The sequence below is a fragment of the Hyperoodon ampullatus genome (genome assembly GCF_949752795.1).
Source record: "Hyperoodon ampullatus genome assembly, chromosome: 1".
Classification (NCBI taxonomy): domain Eukaryota; kingdom Metazoa; phylum Chordata; class Mammalia; order Artiodactyla; family Ziphiidae; genus Hyperoodon; species Hyperoodon ampullatus.
Genome location: NC_136914.1, coordinates 122,260,596 through 122,275,216, shown reverse-complemented (window position 1 = coordinate 122,275,216; position 14,621 = coordinate 122,260,596). Strand labels below are relative to the sequence as shown.

At 48.4% G+C, this 14,621-nt stretch overlaps 1 protein-coding gene across 1 annotated transcript in view; it reads left to right on the top strand.

The window, feature by feature from the left end:
- Positions 1-13,213, top strand: part of COG2 (component of oligomeric golgi complex 2) — a gene marked incomplete at its 5' end in the record, with an annotated part of 41,503 nt that extends 28,290 nt beyond the window's left edge. The window contains 8 exons of the mRNA XM_079707743.1: positions 3,391-3,452; positions 4,497-4,648; positions 6,270-6,467; positions 7,325-7,397; positions 7,698-7,840; positions 9,419-9,558; positions 10,787-10,970; positions 12,531-13,213. Of these exons, the coding sequence (XP_079563869.1) occupies positions 3,391-3,452; positions 4,497-4,648; positions 6,270-6,467; positions 7,325-7,397; positions 7,698-7,840; positions 9,419-9,558; positions 10,787-10,970; positions 12,531-12,632 (1,054 nt within the window). The 3' untranslated portion in view covers positions 12,633-13,213. The remainder of the gene's footprint in view (positions 1-3,390; positions 3,453-4,496; positions 4,649-6,269; positions 6,468-7,324; positions 7,398-7,697; positions 7,841-9,418; positions 9,559-10,786; positions 10,971-12,530) is intronic.
- Between the last annotated feature and the right edge of the window lie 1,408 nt (positions 13,214-14,621).

Here is a 14,621-nt window from a genome sequence, read left to right as displayed (position 1 = left end):
TACTAAGAATTAGATACCTTGATGTGTAATTACTCGCCATGATTGAGAATGTATGTAATCATCTTTTGATAATGAAATCATAGCTGTCAGACTGTTAGTAAGATGCCCTTTTACATACAATACTGGGTTTTATGCTTAATTTTTCAAGGTTACATTATCCTGTAGGTAGGAAATTAAGGATTCTTTTTGTCTAAGATACTCATGGACTGCATGGGAAGTAATCGTTATGTGATGATCAACACTAAGCCAGGGCAAGAAGCCCTTTTGGTTTGTGAGAAGAATTTAAAATGGTGCAGCATCATTTTATAGCATAAGACTGCAGTAGAGAAATAATGTTTCAACTGTCCCATGTCTTTTGTAGTCCAGGTTCAAAGTTAGATTGCTTTAGATATCCAATGCCGTCACAGCCCATACTCCCGTCTACTGCCTCCGAACCCCTCTTTTCTAGTCATTTTCCCCAGACCCCATGGCCCCATGCTTGGTAATCTTGCACTGTCACCTTGCTTCCTGGAGCTCTGGGCCCCGCAGGGATGGCACAGCCCGGCCTCGGCAGGTTCTCCTCTCATTATACGTTCTCTCAAAGCTGGTGATTGAGCCTTAAACTCTGTCGGAACTCAGCCGGTTCCCTGAAAGACGTTTTCACCTTCAGCAGATTTTAGCCATAGCATTCAAAGGGATTGGTTAACTTTTCTTTGTAAACAGTTTTATTTAAAATGTATAAAATTAAAAAAAATTATGTTTGAGTTATGAAGTGTGGAACTTCATAACTTTCAATACATTCGTTTTTCCGTTTAAGAAATAAATTCAAGTAATACTTTACAGGACACCGTTCTGTTGATTTTTATCAGGCATTAGATTGTTTATTCTGAGGGATGACAGAATGTTCTGCAAACACTGCTGGGGTCAGAGTTGTAGTGTTACCTGATTCACTTCAGGGTCATTTAAAGTAAGCCTAAAGCCAGTGGGGTGGTGATGTGTTGACATGTTTCTAGGAAGAAGTATTAATATTGCACCCTCAGTAGCAGGTGGATGCTCCCGGGCCTGACTCTATGCCTGCATCTCCGTCACCTTCAGGAAAAAGGCAGCCCTGGCCCACACACACCGTTCTGTGAGCACTTGCACACCCCTTCTGCCCCAGGTACCCTACTGTGTCTGCGCTTCATTTGTTCTTATGGGAGTATTGGAAAGTAGGGTTAGGACTCTGTTTCTCATAGGAAGAGATTAAATGCACACGTGCGCAGAACAGTCTCAAATGGTAGCGAATCAGTGGCTGCCTGGAATCTGGGCTGGTCGCCCCTTAAATGCCACAGGCAGTGTTAGGTCTTTTTTAATTGAAATCTCGCTAGAATGTTATATGCTCCCAGGACGGTCACATGTGTGTTCTGTGTCTGTTACATTCAGCACGCGCTGAGCATGGTGTAGCTCCTTTATGACGTGGAGTCCGTGTGGCACTAACGTACCTTCCTTTCCCTCCACCGTCCGCAAGTGTGTGCACACGTGAAGTAGAGACGTGCGTTGGGAAGTGCGTCTCCAGACCCTCCCCAAACCCAAGTGTAAGAATTTGGGAGTGTTTGTATTTGGGGTTGCCTTTCTTACAAATCTCCTATCAAGAGTAGAATAGCATCCCATATACACATGAAGACTACAGCATAACTTTTCAAATTCCACCAAAGTAACGTCTCACTTTGTTTCTTTTCTAAGAAGTATAACGTATCACTTCAGTCCTGGAAGTTACTGCCCGGCAAGGCTGTGCCAAGGGCTGGTGCTGGGCTCTTGGCCCTTGGGGGCCGAGGGGACAGCTGGGTCACGTGACATTGACTGCTTTCCTTTCAAGGGTCCAACAGCTGGTCCCACGCAGTCAGCACGTCTGTGTGAAATGTACTGGTGTCGGGTCTGCTGCATTTTTCTTGCACTTTCTCGTTTGTGTGTTTATCAGAATTGTCACAGATGTACATATAATTTTATCCCGTGTCTTCACTTGCATTGAATTATGCCTGCTCTTCTCACGGCTGCAGAGCTTCGAGCTGACCTCCCTTCATGCTGCGCTCAGCGTCGATGTGCTGTGTGTCACAGGCCCTTCCCTTCCTTGGGGCCCGGTGTTCCCTGTTGTAAACAACGCTGTGTGAGCTGTCAGGCCTTCTCCGTGTTTTGTGTGGATTTGGAGGAAAGGTGGGCTGAGGGGCTGAGGCTGACGCAGGTGCTGGTTTGCTGCCTCCTCTGCGGGGCAGCTGCCCCCTCCTCGCTGTGCTCGGGGCCACCGCCTCCTTCGCTGGGCCCCGGCGCTCTCTTCTGTTCCCCGCTTGCCTCCTGTCACTTGCTCCCTCTGTGCCTCTCCCTGCTGCTTGGAGAGACGAGCCTTTCGCAGGCTTCACGGGGCAGAGGACAAGTCCCTTCCCTCCCTGTGGTGTAGGGACGCTGCGGGCACCGGCCAGCTCCAGTGGCCAGGGCGGTCCAGAGTCCTCCGCTGTCAGCCACTCACACCTTTGTGGCGGGCAGGGCGGCTGCTCCTTGTGTGAAGTGCTTTTACTCCTGAAAACCAGTCTCTGAACTGCTTTTAAAAAGCACGTGAGTGCTATCCAAAAACCAGAATTACGACTTCAGTAAATTGATGTGAAGCATGTGTCAGAATTTATTGCTAGCAAAGGAACTAGCAGGTGACAGAAGAGTGTATGGTGAAGAAAGTATGAAGATGGAAGAGTTATATAGTTGGGAAGAAAGATGCGACGTAAGCAGCTAGTTAAGGAAATACACACACACACACACACACACACACACAAAGTTTTCAGAGTCATAAAAATGTATCCACACTAGTCATTAAAATAGAAGTCTGTGACAGGATGGTATGAGGGGACAAGTGGGCCAGCAGAGGAAAAAGAAAACCCATCCAGGAAGCAGGTCTCGAGCTTCAGGGCCGGCAGGCCAGTTACCATGGCAGCGCGAGAGACCGGCAGCAGACGTTGGAAGAGCACCAGGCAGTTGTTCTGGTGTAACTGCCTGCCTTCAGTGATTTTTCTCAAGCTGCAAACAAAGACACAGAATACAGCCTTCCCATTTCTTAGTTTGGGGGACATTCACTTTCTTCTGATAGGGCTGATGTAAGAGGATTGGAAAAACCAGTCTTATGGCCTCGAAGTGATTACCTGATTATAGCCGGTGGGACTTGCCAGGAATGGCTTCCTGGTGGATTAATTGAGACACGTTTATTTCCTGCTCGGTAAAAAAAAAAAGTCTGGAGAACAGGCATCAGGGCTGGTGCGGCATCTCTGACAGCGCTGGCCTCACCAGCAAGCCAGTGGAGGAAGGTCCTGTTTCGTGGGGAGAGGGGAGGATGGGTGGGACAGCCGCCTGCAGCAGAGAAAACAACAGTTTACACTCTTGTTTTTCTCTCAGATTTAGAGAAATAGCGGGATCCTTAGAAGCAGCACTTACAGATGTCCTGGAAGACGCACCAGGTAACTTCCTCAAAGTGACAAATGACAGGCTGTCACTAAGTGAGTTAAGTAGGCTCACCAAGTCATCTTGGGGATCTCAGTACCCTGGGGGCACTTTCACCTTTTCCTTTCTTCTGTAAGTTAGACCCAAAGACGTACTTTAACTTCTTTTTTAAAAAAGGGTTTATAGAGCTTCTTGCCGTACAGAGATGATAAAAAGTCTGCTTTAAGAACACAGGAAGGAGACCTCATTTTCATTCCTCAGTATAACGTGTCAAGGGGATATAACCGCTGCTGTGGTTAAGGGAGCAGCCCTTTTTGTAGCCAAGTGGCCACGCTCCGCTTCTCTCTGAAGCGGAGGTGAAGGATCAGGGTGGCCTTCCCTCTGGGGGATGGCTCACAGCTGGGGCTCCTTGCCCCGGGCCTCCAGAGCGCTTGGGCCAGTCCTGGGACAGTGCGCAGGTGACCGGGGTTAGGATACACTTTGCAGACACGTTTGCATCATTTGCATCCCTACAGCCTCGTTCATCTGTGTCACGTTGTAGCCATGCCCGGTGGCCACTCACCTAGTAGGTGGCTGTTCCTATAGCCACAAGGGTCTTGGGGCAGCTCCACTCCACTTTCTGCTCCCTTTCGTGCAGCCAAGTTCCATCTAAACTGCACTCTTTTAGCCTCAAAGTTAGTTTCCAGCTGTTTTTGCCAAAAATGGCCATATGTAATCGACATCCTGTATTGAAATAGCATATGCGGGAGGGAAGGAGAAGACAGGACAAACTCAGAACCGAAGATGAAAACCCTTGCCAGTGACTGGCACCCCAGCTCGTGTTTGTTGATTTGGTATAAAGTGCCTGCTAACTGGTGGTTTCTGAATGCCGTTTATGTTTAATGTTTATCAGATGGCTGGGGCTGGGGGGAGTCATGTAAAATTAGAAACACCTCCCTGAAGCTTTGCTGAGCACATAGGGTTCTTGAGAAGGCCGCTGGCTTCACCCTTGGGTTGTACGTTGAAGATTGTAGCCGTTAGCCCTTCAGCTGAGATTCCTTAACCGTGTGTTTTCTGTCTAGCTGGAAGTTCGTATTGCCTCTTGGCTTCTCACAGGACGTGGAGCAGCCTGCAGAGGTGTTGGTCTGACCAGATGTTCTTGCCGTTGCTGGTGCCTCGTCTGTGGAGACTCACTCTGCAGATTCTGGCGCGGTACTCCGTGTTTGTCAAGGAGGTGAGGGCTGGCGGGTGGCTCATCCCTCATCGAGGCTGAAACGAATTAAAGATGGGCGAAGCCGAACGTGCTGAGAGTTTTAAAGGCCGTGTTGTCATGAGAGGTTTATGCGGGGACTGCAGGCCAGCTTCTCACTTGCTACCCAATTCCGCTTCTGGGTTTCCTTTTCACTCTCTCGCGTGTGGCCTCGAGGGGCGTCTGCTGTCACGTGGTCAGTGCTTTGTCGTTTGGAAAAGCCCCTCACCGGCCACCTCATTTTTCCCTTCTGAAAACCAGGATCTTTACCTCCAGACTAAAACAGAAATGCTCATTTTAATGAAAATGATTTTTAAAATGTGTACTTTAGTATCTAGTCTTTGGAAGTGTAAAAACTCCAAGTGGTTGAAATTAAAAGGTAGTAAAATTAATTACCCTTCCCTCCATTTCAGAAGTAGTAGTTGGATGCATTAAGTGTCCGCACGCCTCTGATGGTTTATTAGATATTGTGCATAAAGCCACGGGAGTACTCGTGTGGTCCGCTGCTGAGCCCCCAGCCCCGCCAGGCCCTGCACCCGCGTCTCAGAGATGCCTGCTGCATAGACAGCTCAGTGACAGACACACCCCCCGGCCACGGCAAGGTGATGAGTATAAAAGAGATGTGAGCGGAAGCTTAGGGAAGATGACATGAGGAAGGCCTCATCCATGGAGAGGAAAGCACTCTGTCAGCTGGAGCAGAGGGTCTCAGTGGAGAGAGCACAGGCTTGCAAGACAGCGTCAGACCTGGGCTCTGCCACTCTCTATCTAATTTCGTGGTCTTAGGGAAATTGAGTCTCAGATTCTTCATCTGTAAAGTAGGAAAACAGCTTCGGTCTGTGCTTGTCGTGAGGAGTAGACAGAGATTTGACCAGCAAACTGATAACCAAGGGGCCTGGCAGACAGCGGTGCTCCATGGAAGTTCCTCGTCTCCTCTGCCTTTGCCTCTCTCTGTTCAGAGGGGTCTCAGGAGCCCACCCTGCTCCATGAAACCGTTCACGAAGACCGTGCAGTTCCTGGGACATGGTTGGGTGGGTACAGTTCTGTTAGGCCTGGGCCTGCTACGCCACGCCCAGGCAAGATGCTAGCCAGCAGTTCTTCTCACATCCAGAATATTCCATTCTTTTCTCGATCCCAGGGCACGTCTCGTAGGTTTTTTTCCATTGTAGCAAAAATCCATTATGCAAAGAACACTTCTGTCATTTGTGTCATTTGAAGCATAATTGATGTTTAGATTTTGATTTTTTTACGCGTATGATGATGATACATTTATTAAGCAGATACCGTAAATTATTTACCTTAAGCAGTTAATTAATTTTTTAAAACCTATGATGTTCCAGAGCTTAATTTTCCTTTAGTTTAGGGGCCTGTTGTTTCATTTCTGCCTGTTACTTAAGTCAAGGAGGGGAAATGCACACGGGGTTGCAGTTTGTCCTGTTTCTCTATTTTCCACACCTGCCTGGGGAGAGGGTTGTGGTGTTTTTTCATGAGTAAACATTCACTGAATCCTTTGTAGACAGCTGGCATTTTGTGGTGTCATTGACCTGTATAAATGCTCATGTATCTTGCTGGTGGAAACACATTTAATCGTTGAAACCCTTTTGTTCAGCTTTTACTCAGGCCCATCTCTAATGAAAGTGCCAAGGATATGAAAAAGCCTTCGGTAACTGGCAGCAAAGATCCTTCCGTCGCCCAAGGAAATGGCGAAGACCGAGGAAGCGGCCCTTCCGAAACGAAGCCCGTGGTCCCCGTTTCCAGCACTCAGCTTGTTTACGTGGTCGCAGACCTGGACAGGCTTCAGGAGCAGGTGAGCCTGTGTCCCGGAGGACTTCTAAGTGCCGGCTTCAGTGTTTGCAACGGCGGTCCTCACGGGGCTTAGAACTGTGGGCCCAGGGCACCCCGAGAGCACGTCCGCTCACCTCCCTTCTGGGTGTTGCTCCCGTTTACCTGCCCAGTGTGTTCGTTCCCCCTTGCTTGCCAGTGCCGCCTAGGATGTGCTAGCCCGGAGCCTCGGCTTCCCTTCCAGCAGTGATGCCACAGGCTAGCAGCACGCCAGGCACCGCTGTTTTTTGCATTAGCTCCGCTTACTCTGTGCAGGCATGACCTTTAGTGGGTTGGATTCTAATTATTTCTAATTCACTTACCCAGTATTTCAGGGTAGTATGTAATCTTCAGCTATACTTTGAAAGTGCTGACCTATTAACACTTCTTCCTGTTTTCTCCACATAGATTCCATGTTCTTGCTTTTACCATTAACAGAACTTTGTGGGATGAATGTGTTTAAGTGCTGTGATATGTAATTCTGCTTTTCTCAAGTGTGAATATTTTGTGGTCCTTGGACAAATATTGTATGTTTGGAGCAAAAACGTGTCTTTACCATGAGTTTTTTTGGTACTGAGGAGAGCTACAGAATAGAAAATGATTTCGCATATTTTCTGGGTCTGTTAATAGCCGTGAAAATGCTGTTTTCCATGTTGTTGGATTCTTTCATAGTGAAAGCATTAATTAGGAATTTTGTTTTCTTCTGATGAAAATCACTGGAAGTTCTAAGTTTAGTTTTATCGTTCATTAATAATATTCTAGAGTTTGTAGATGCATAAAGAATTGACTCTTCCTTTGATTTATAAAAAGTAACTGAATATATAAAGTGCATATTTATTTCAGCTTCCAGAACTCTTGGAAACAATCAGGCCAAAACTTGAAGTGATTGGCTTTAAGAATTTTTCATCTATCTCAGGTAAAAATGAATCTTTAGATTCAGCAAATCTTTGAATAAGAAATAATTTACAATAGAATTTTAGAGACTGTAGGATAAATTTTAACTAACCATTTTCTTCTCTAGTTGTAAGCCCTTGGTTGTTTCTGTATTCTGTTCTGTGTTTATAACTTCCTTGAATGAGATATTTTGTTTAATTCTAATAATTTGATTTGATTTGGTTTGTTGTAGTACGCTCTCTAAATATGTTGATGGTATTTAAAATAGAATTCACCTCTGGGCCTGGACAGCGTGATTAAACACATGCTTCTGTCTCTGCAGCGGCCCTGGAGGACTCCCGGCTGTCTCTGTCTGCCTGTGTGCCTGCCTTGAGTGACAGAGTCACCCAGGACTTGAGTGAGTCTTGCTTCAGTCACCTGAAAAGTGCCCTGGAGGTTCCCAGGCTGTACCGAAGAACCAATAAGGTCAGTGCCCTCACTGAAAAGGATTTCGAGGTGGGGAAATATATATCAGGAAGGCCAGAGAGGGAGGAAGTGGTTAAGCGAGGGACAGAAATAGGTTCTCGGGGGGAGAATCCGTCTCATGGAGAGAAACCCTATTTGTGAGAAGGGGGCTCCTCAGTAGATGTGGCACAGACACAACTTAGGTAGTTGGACTTGCACAGCATGGACTTCTGGCCTTAAGGAAAAATCGTATTTTCAAAGAAAGTGTTTTAATAAAATATTTTTAAGTCCTACCCTTCTTTTGGTCTTCATATCTTATATTTGAAAATATTTGAATTTACCTTATTTCTTTTATATTGTCATTGGAAGTACCTGCTTTCTCCTGTCTTTTACTGGATAAGGTATGAAAAGCTGCATTAAAAAATATTAAAGGCATTTATAAGGTGAAAAATTAAGCTCACACTGGTGTTCAAAGTCGAGTTCTGTGTCCTCACTTTGTAGAATGGGAATTGGGGGATTTGTTTTTACCAGCGTTTTAGTTTTCCCTCTTGAACTCTCATTTTCATGTGTTTATTTACGCTCATTTCATTCTTGTCAGTTCTCACTTATTTTCCCTATAGATTTTCTTTTCTCCCAGTTGGATAGTAGGATTTTAGGCCATTTACAACTGAAATTATTCTCAGGAACTGTGAGAATCTCCTGCAGCATTGTGTTCCTTTGGAATATCCCGGAGTTCCTACAGACATGCCTGGGCGGGGCCGCGTCTTTGTTGTGCGCTGAGCCTGCGTCCTGGTCTGCTGTCCGGGTTACTCTTCCCGCCCAGCCCGTGTTCTGGGTGCAGCAAGCGGCTGGGCTGAGTGCTGAGCTGAGACCTAGCTCACCTCCGCTGGGGCTGTTCTCCTTTTCCTTTTAAAATCTGGGACACGCAGCAGAATTCCCATTTCTAGCGAGAGTACCTTATCTCCCAATTTTCTGGTCTGAAGTGGGAGAGACCTATTTTATACTGCCAAATTCATTACTTTTCCTTTAGGAATCTAGCAACTTTTCCCTTTCTCTTCAACGGGGTGTTACATTTACCGAGCGCTTGCATCGTGGGTCAGACACCGTGCTAAAGACTTTATACCCTCATTAGCCCTACAGAGTGAGCGCCCATGTCCTTATTCACAGATGAAGAAACCAAAGCTAAGAAAAGTCAGACACCCTAGATCCTAACCTCTCAAATGGTGGTCTGTTGACCAGCAGCGGATGGTCGCTGGTGGGAGCTTGTTAGAAATGTGCCATCTCAAAACTTGGCCCCGTTCCCCTGCCTGCAACACACACACCGAATCAGACCCGGAATTAACGGGGTGGCCAGGTGATCCGTGTGGACACCAAGTTAGGGAACCTGAGTCCATTCGGCTCTGGGCATCATCCTCCCTGGCTGTCTCTCCACGGCTCCCTCTTGGTCTCCAGGGGTCTTTCTGTGGACAACGCTTGTATGTGTCTCAAAACTGGTACCTGCGTAATGCCCTTTTGAACGTGAGGTTTGGGTAACTTACTCTATTTCTTCTTTTTTTTTTTTTTTCTGTTCATCTTTAACCCCCACCAACGTTATTCCAGGAGGTGCCAACGACAGCCTCCTCTTACGTGGACAGTGCTCTGAAGCCGTTGTACCAGCTTCAGAGCGGGCACAAGGATAAGCTCAAAGAAGCCATAATTCAGCAGTGGTTAGAAGGCGCTCTCTCTGAGAGCACGCATAAGTAAGTAACTTAAAAGCGGACTATTCTGGACTTTCTTAGCAAAGCCCTAAGTCAGAGATCACTGGGACCATCACAGGCTGCCTGTAGATAAGGTAGTAAGAACATCCAGTGGCCTCATCGCTGGACAAGGCAGGGTGCGGGCACTCAGTCCCTTCCCGACTGTGCTCGCTCCACCCCACCCAAGGCTCTGCCTGGCCTCTCCCAGCTCACACACCTTTCGGGGCCCAGGCACATTCCACAGCCCCCCCAGCACACTGCCTTGGACTGTCCTTAACGTCGCTTCATGCAGGAATGTTCTGTGAGTCCAGGCATGCTTTCTCCTTTCAGGTCCTTTCTCTTCAGCTCTGTCAGTCCATGATGGCTCCAGTCATGCCACATAATCGGCAGACTTGAGCTGGGGAGACCAGTGTAATCAAGGAAGCGGAAACACTCGTTGTGCAGTGTAATTACAACTGTTGAAGGATGGGTGTCAGAATCCTAAAACTAATGAGAATAGGGGAGGTGTTCAGTATCACTGTGGTCGAGCATCTCTTCATTTCCAATTCCCCCTACTTTTCCCCAAATCCAGCACTGAGTTATGTCAGAAAGTATATTATTTGATTTTATTGTTGGATTTTGTTTAATTATTAATTTTGCAGTACTATTTTGTTTCTTTCGAGCAGTTATGAGTTAAGCAGCATTTGTGAGTTAACTTAGAACATAACAATGAGTTATAATACTGTTTCTGTGGGGAAATGTATTCCAAATGCCAAATAACCAGCTTTTGAACAAAATTTTGAAATATAACTCATTTGTAATTTGGAAATTATATTGAAACTATTTAAAGGCAATTAGTTTTATTTAAAAGTTCTGAATTACTTTTTAAAAGATGAGCTGTTCCTAGAACTGATGGTAAATGAGTTTGTTCCTTGCATTTGGGGAACGAGCTGCAGCTGTTCACCCTTGATATGGAAAGACAGTTTGGCCTGTGATTCTTGCTTAGTGTTCAGGACTGAAATTTTAGACAGAATTCATGTACATAGTTCTTAGGTTCCGAGAGGATGCAGTGCTAGACAGTCAAGACCCTGTTTTTCTTTCAGTCTTGAGAAACAGTATTTACCATGGCAGGGTTTGTTTTTTTTTTTACTGGAATTGAATTTTTATCTTAAAAATCCCCGTTTTGGTCCACAAAGCTCGTGGGCGTGTTTGGCGTTGTGTCTCTTAACAGTCTGTGTGTCTCGTGCTCAAGGTACTATGAGACCGTGTCGGACGTCCTGAACTCCGTGAGGAAGATGGAGGAGAGCCTGAAGAGGCTGAAACAAGCCAGGAGGACCGCTCCCGCCACCCCCGCCGGGCCCAGTGGTGGCGGCATGAGTGACGATGACAAGATCAGGCTGCAGTTGGCCTTGGACGTCGCATATTTAGGAGAGCAGGTGACCCGAGCGCCGCCGTCCTTCCAGGGGGCCTGACTCTACATTCCGAAGGCCCGGCAGCCAGCTGGTGGCGCGCCTGAGCCCAGAGATGCTGGGAGGGACCGGGACTCCATTCCCGGTGCTAGAAAAGAGGGCCAGGGCCCCAGACGCTTGAAGGAAGAGGACGGGCCCCTAGGGAACATGAGAAAGGAAAGACAGACTTTCTGAGGCCCAGGGAATTGACCTCCTCTTGGCTCACTGGCATTCATGTTCCCGAAGCCGCTGGGTGTGAGCCCATGGGCAGAGATGGTGTCCTTTTGGTCCACTGCCTGGAACGTGCCTGATACGTCACGGGTGCCAGATGAGGGTCTTTTGAGATATTAGTTAGTTTGGCTTTAGAATAACTAGAGAAACATTAGGCCGTTGATTTCTCAGTGCGGTGCTTGAAAAATACCTCAGCACAGCTTCTTTGCTTCCCTGCCTGCGTTTTGTAGGCTTTCTGTAAAACACAGATGTTGATGTCACGGCGTGTGGGTGGACATTCACGTAGGTACCCTCACGTAGGGGCAGGTGTGGATTCCACACAGGGCCTTCCATCCTCACAGACTGTCAGAGCTTTGGGGTGTTCAGAAACTGGCTTTGTCAACTGCTTAGGTTTTCTGTAGCAGTAGATCCTCAAGGAAGACCTTTTTCCGAGAGAAAAAGAAGTGGGATCATAACATTCCCATCAGAAGATGCCTTGTTTTCTAGTCACTCTTTCATACAGTTCAGGGTCATCACTGAAAATCTAAATTTTTCCCCTTTCGGGTGAATTTAGAGATGATTCTGGCAGAAGTCCATTGCCTTGGTTCTTTATTTCTCAAGAGAAACTTAGAAGTCTTTTGACAGGCAGCAAAGTTGGTTATAGACACATGAAGGGCAAACAAGCAAAAGAGTTGTGGGCCGGGGAGGGAAAGAAAAGGCAGTCCTCAACCCCAGCCCCCAGATGAGCCACAGCATGCCAGCAGAGACTCAATACTTGGTCTAGGTTTTTCCAGGTCCGCTTGTGCATGCGTGCGCGTGTAGTTCCTGACGGCTGTTGGGTTAAGGTGGGAAGGACGCTGCGTGCTGCGTCTCTGTCACTGAAATGATCCACAGCAGCTGCTGTGCAAAGCTGTTTGACTTCATCAGCTTCTAAGAAAAGGTTGTGGATGACACACTAAGAAATGAAGGTCTCAGGCCAGTTGTTTTTTGAAAATGCTTCAGTTAAAAAATTACTTTATTATTTCTCTTAGTGTGAATTTTCTCTTCCAGTCCACAAAAGAGGCTCTTATCCTGGTGAGAGTCTGATTTAATGAACTGAGATAACTTAACACTGGCTTCTTAGAATGACCCCCTGAAATAAATTCTACAATAAGGAATTTTTTTTTTACTTCCTTTATTTTAAAGTAAGAAATACCCCACCAGTCATTAGGGAACTGCCTTTTTCTGGTTCCGCGGAGGGTGAGGTGAGGGTGGATGTTTTGTTTTCTTCTTTGTAAGGGTCTTCTCCACGTTCAGCTGACATCACAGTAACTTGATTCATCCCTGTGGCCTTTGCAGATCGAAAAGATAGGCCTGCGGACAAAGGACATAAGAAGCTTTCCAGCTCTTACAGAGCTTGTTGCTGCTGCGAAGGACCAGGCAACGGCGGAGCAGCCTTAAGCATCTTGGAAGAGCCCAGGGGAGGAGAAGTCGGGCCTCGCGCCTGCAGGGAAGAAAGTGGCTCTGTTCTCTCACAGCCTGCAGCCAAGAAGTGCTTGCACAGGGTCCCAGCAACGTGCCAGGACAGCCTCCCACCGCAGCGTATTTGGGTTTTCTTTCACCCAAAAGGAATACAAAAGCCTTTTTCCGTTGTATGGAAGATAGTTTTTAACTAAGACATTTGAAACTTTCTACTATAGTTTACAGAGCAAATTATTTTATTTTTATTGTAAATCTTAGCGTGGCAGAGCTGATTTCTAAAATATGATTGAAGGAAGTATATATATGAATATAAAAAGTCGTCTCCCTGATCCTGCAGTTAGAAGTGGCCGGCTGCAGAGGGGTGACCATACTGTGTGCAAACGCCCTTCTCTACGATGAAAGTAACTGCCCACTTGCTGACTTTCTAGAAGACGCAGTCCTGGTGGCTCCCACTCCCCCGTTAGGCGTTCAGGAGCAGTGCAGGTCACCCAGGCCTCTGTCAGGAGCGAGAACCAGCGGGGGCGGGGGTCGGTCTCCTAAATAAAAGAAGAGTCTGCAAAGCCTGTGTACCTCTAATGTGTGAATTCCGCACAAGTCAGATGCTCCTCCGCAGCCATGCCTCTGACGACACGTCCCCTCTTGGCACCTGCAGGGTCCTGTCCACCCAGAGCCTCCCTTCAGGCGCGTGGCAGTTCTGGTCCAGGGGAGGGTGACCCAACGCACCTTCCCAGCAACCGACGCCTGCGTGTCAGGGAGAGAGAAGAGTTGGGAGTGCTGGAAAGAGGTACTGAAAGGGCGTGGCTGGTTCATCGGCTCGCAGGTTCACACGCGCGTGCGAGCGCCCGTGCCAGGCTGTGGCATGGGCCCCTTCAGCCCGACGACGATACGAGAGCAGGTACGCCTCCTGCTCTGCCTTTGCGTTTCCTCATGGCTCAGTCTGGTCGAAGGTTAGCTCTCCGGGGGAGAAGGGTGACCGGGAGTTAAGGGAGCAGACCTGGGAGGCATCAGCGGGGATTGGGCGGCAGAGCCAGAGCAGGAGGGGGTGAGGGGAGGGGAGCCCCCGGGAGGGCAGCGGGCGCAGCCGGGCAGCGCTCTGGCCTCCCCCGCTCCCCGCAGGGAGGGCCCCGCCCTTGGACGGATGGGCGTCCTAACTGCGCAACATTAGGAAGCTGGCCAGAGGCACAGGAGGGCGAGTGAGACTGCGGGAGGGACTGGCGCGAAGGGGCTGAGCCCGCTCGGCCGGGGGCGCCGGCACCCCCTTGTGCGGTGCTGGGCCCGTGGGCAGCAGGGGCTGGGGTGGGGAGAGCCGGCCCCGCGGCGCTGTCCCGGAGCTGCACGCACACCTGGGAGTTGAGGCGCGGCCTGCAGCTCGGTGTAAGGGGGTGCACTGCACGCGCTGCATCACTGCCTCCGCGTCGCGCGGCCTCCCTCGGGGCCTCAGCAGCCTCGTGCACGCCTGACACAACCTGCCTCGGCAGCCACGTGGCCTGGTCTCAGTCAGTGATAGACCCTGGCGCTGTCCCCATCTCCCCGGCTGCTCAGCCTTTATCGGTTGTTTCAGGACATGGCGGACAGCGATACAGTTTATTAGCCCCTCCAACTCCAGCACTGTTTTTCCCAGTTTGCAGGTGAGGAAACAGAAATTAAGGAGTTGAGTCGGTAACAGGTTTGGGATCTGATAACATCCCTCGGGGGCCGTGAGGCACATCCCCTGGCTGTCCTTGGGCCGGGGCTCGTACCCAGCTGGAATGTCAGATTGAAGGGACCTGTAGTTGTCAGATGATGCCTTGTCACTGGATAAGCACTTCGCAGCCCCAGGAAGACGCACGGTTGGCTGCAGAAATGTGTAAGAGAAACAAACCCCTACCGTTAATCCGTTAATATTTTTGTGTCAAATGATCCACAAGACGTCAGTTCTGAGTATCCTTGTAGCATCCTGAGCCAACTTCGCATTTGTAAAAGAGCTCC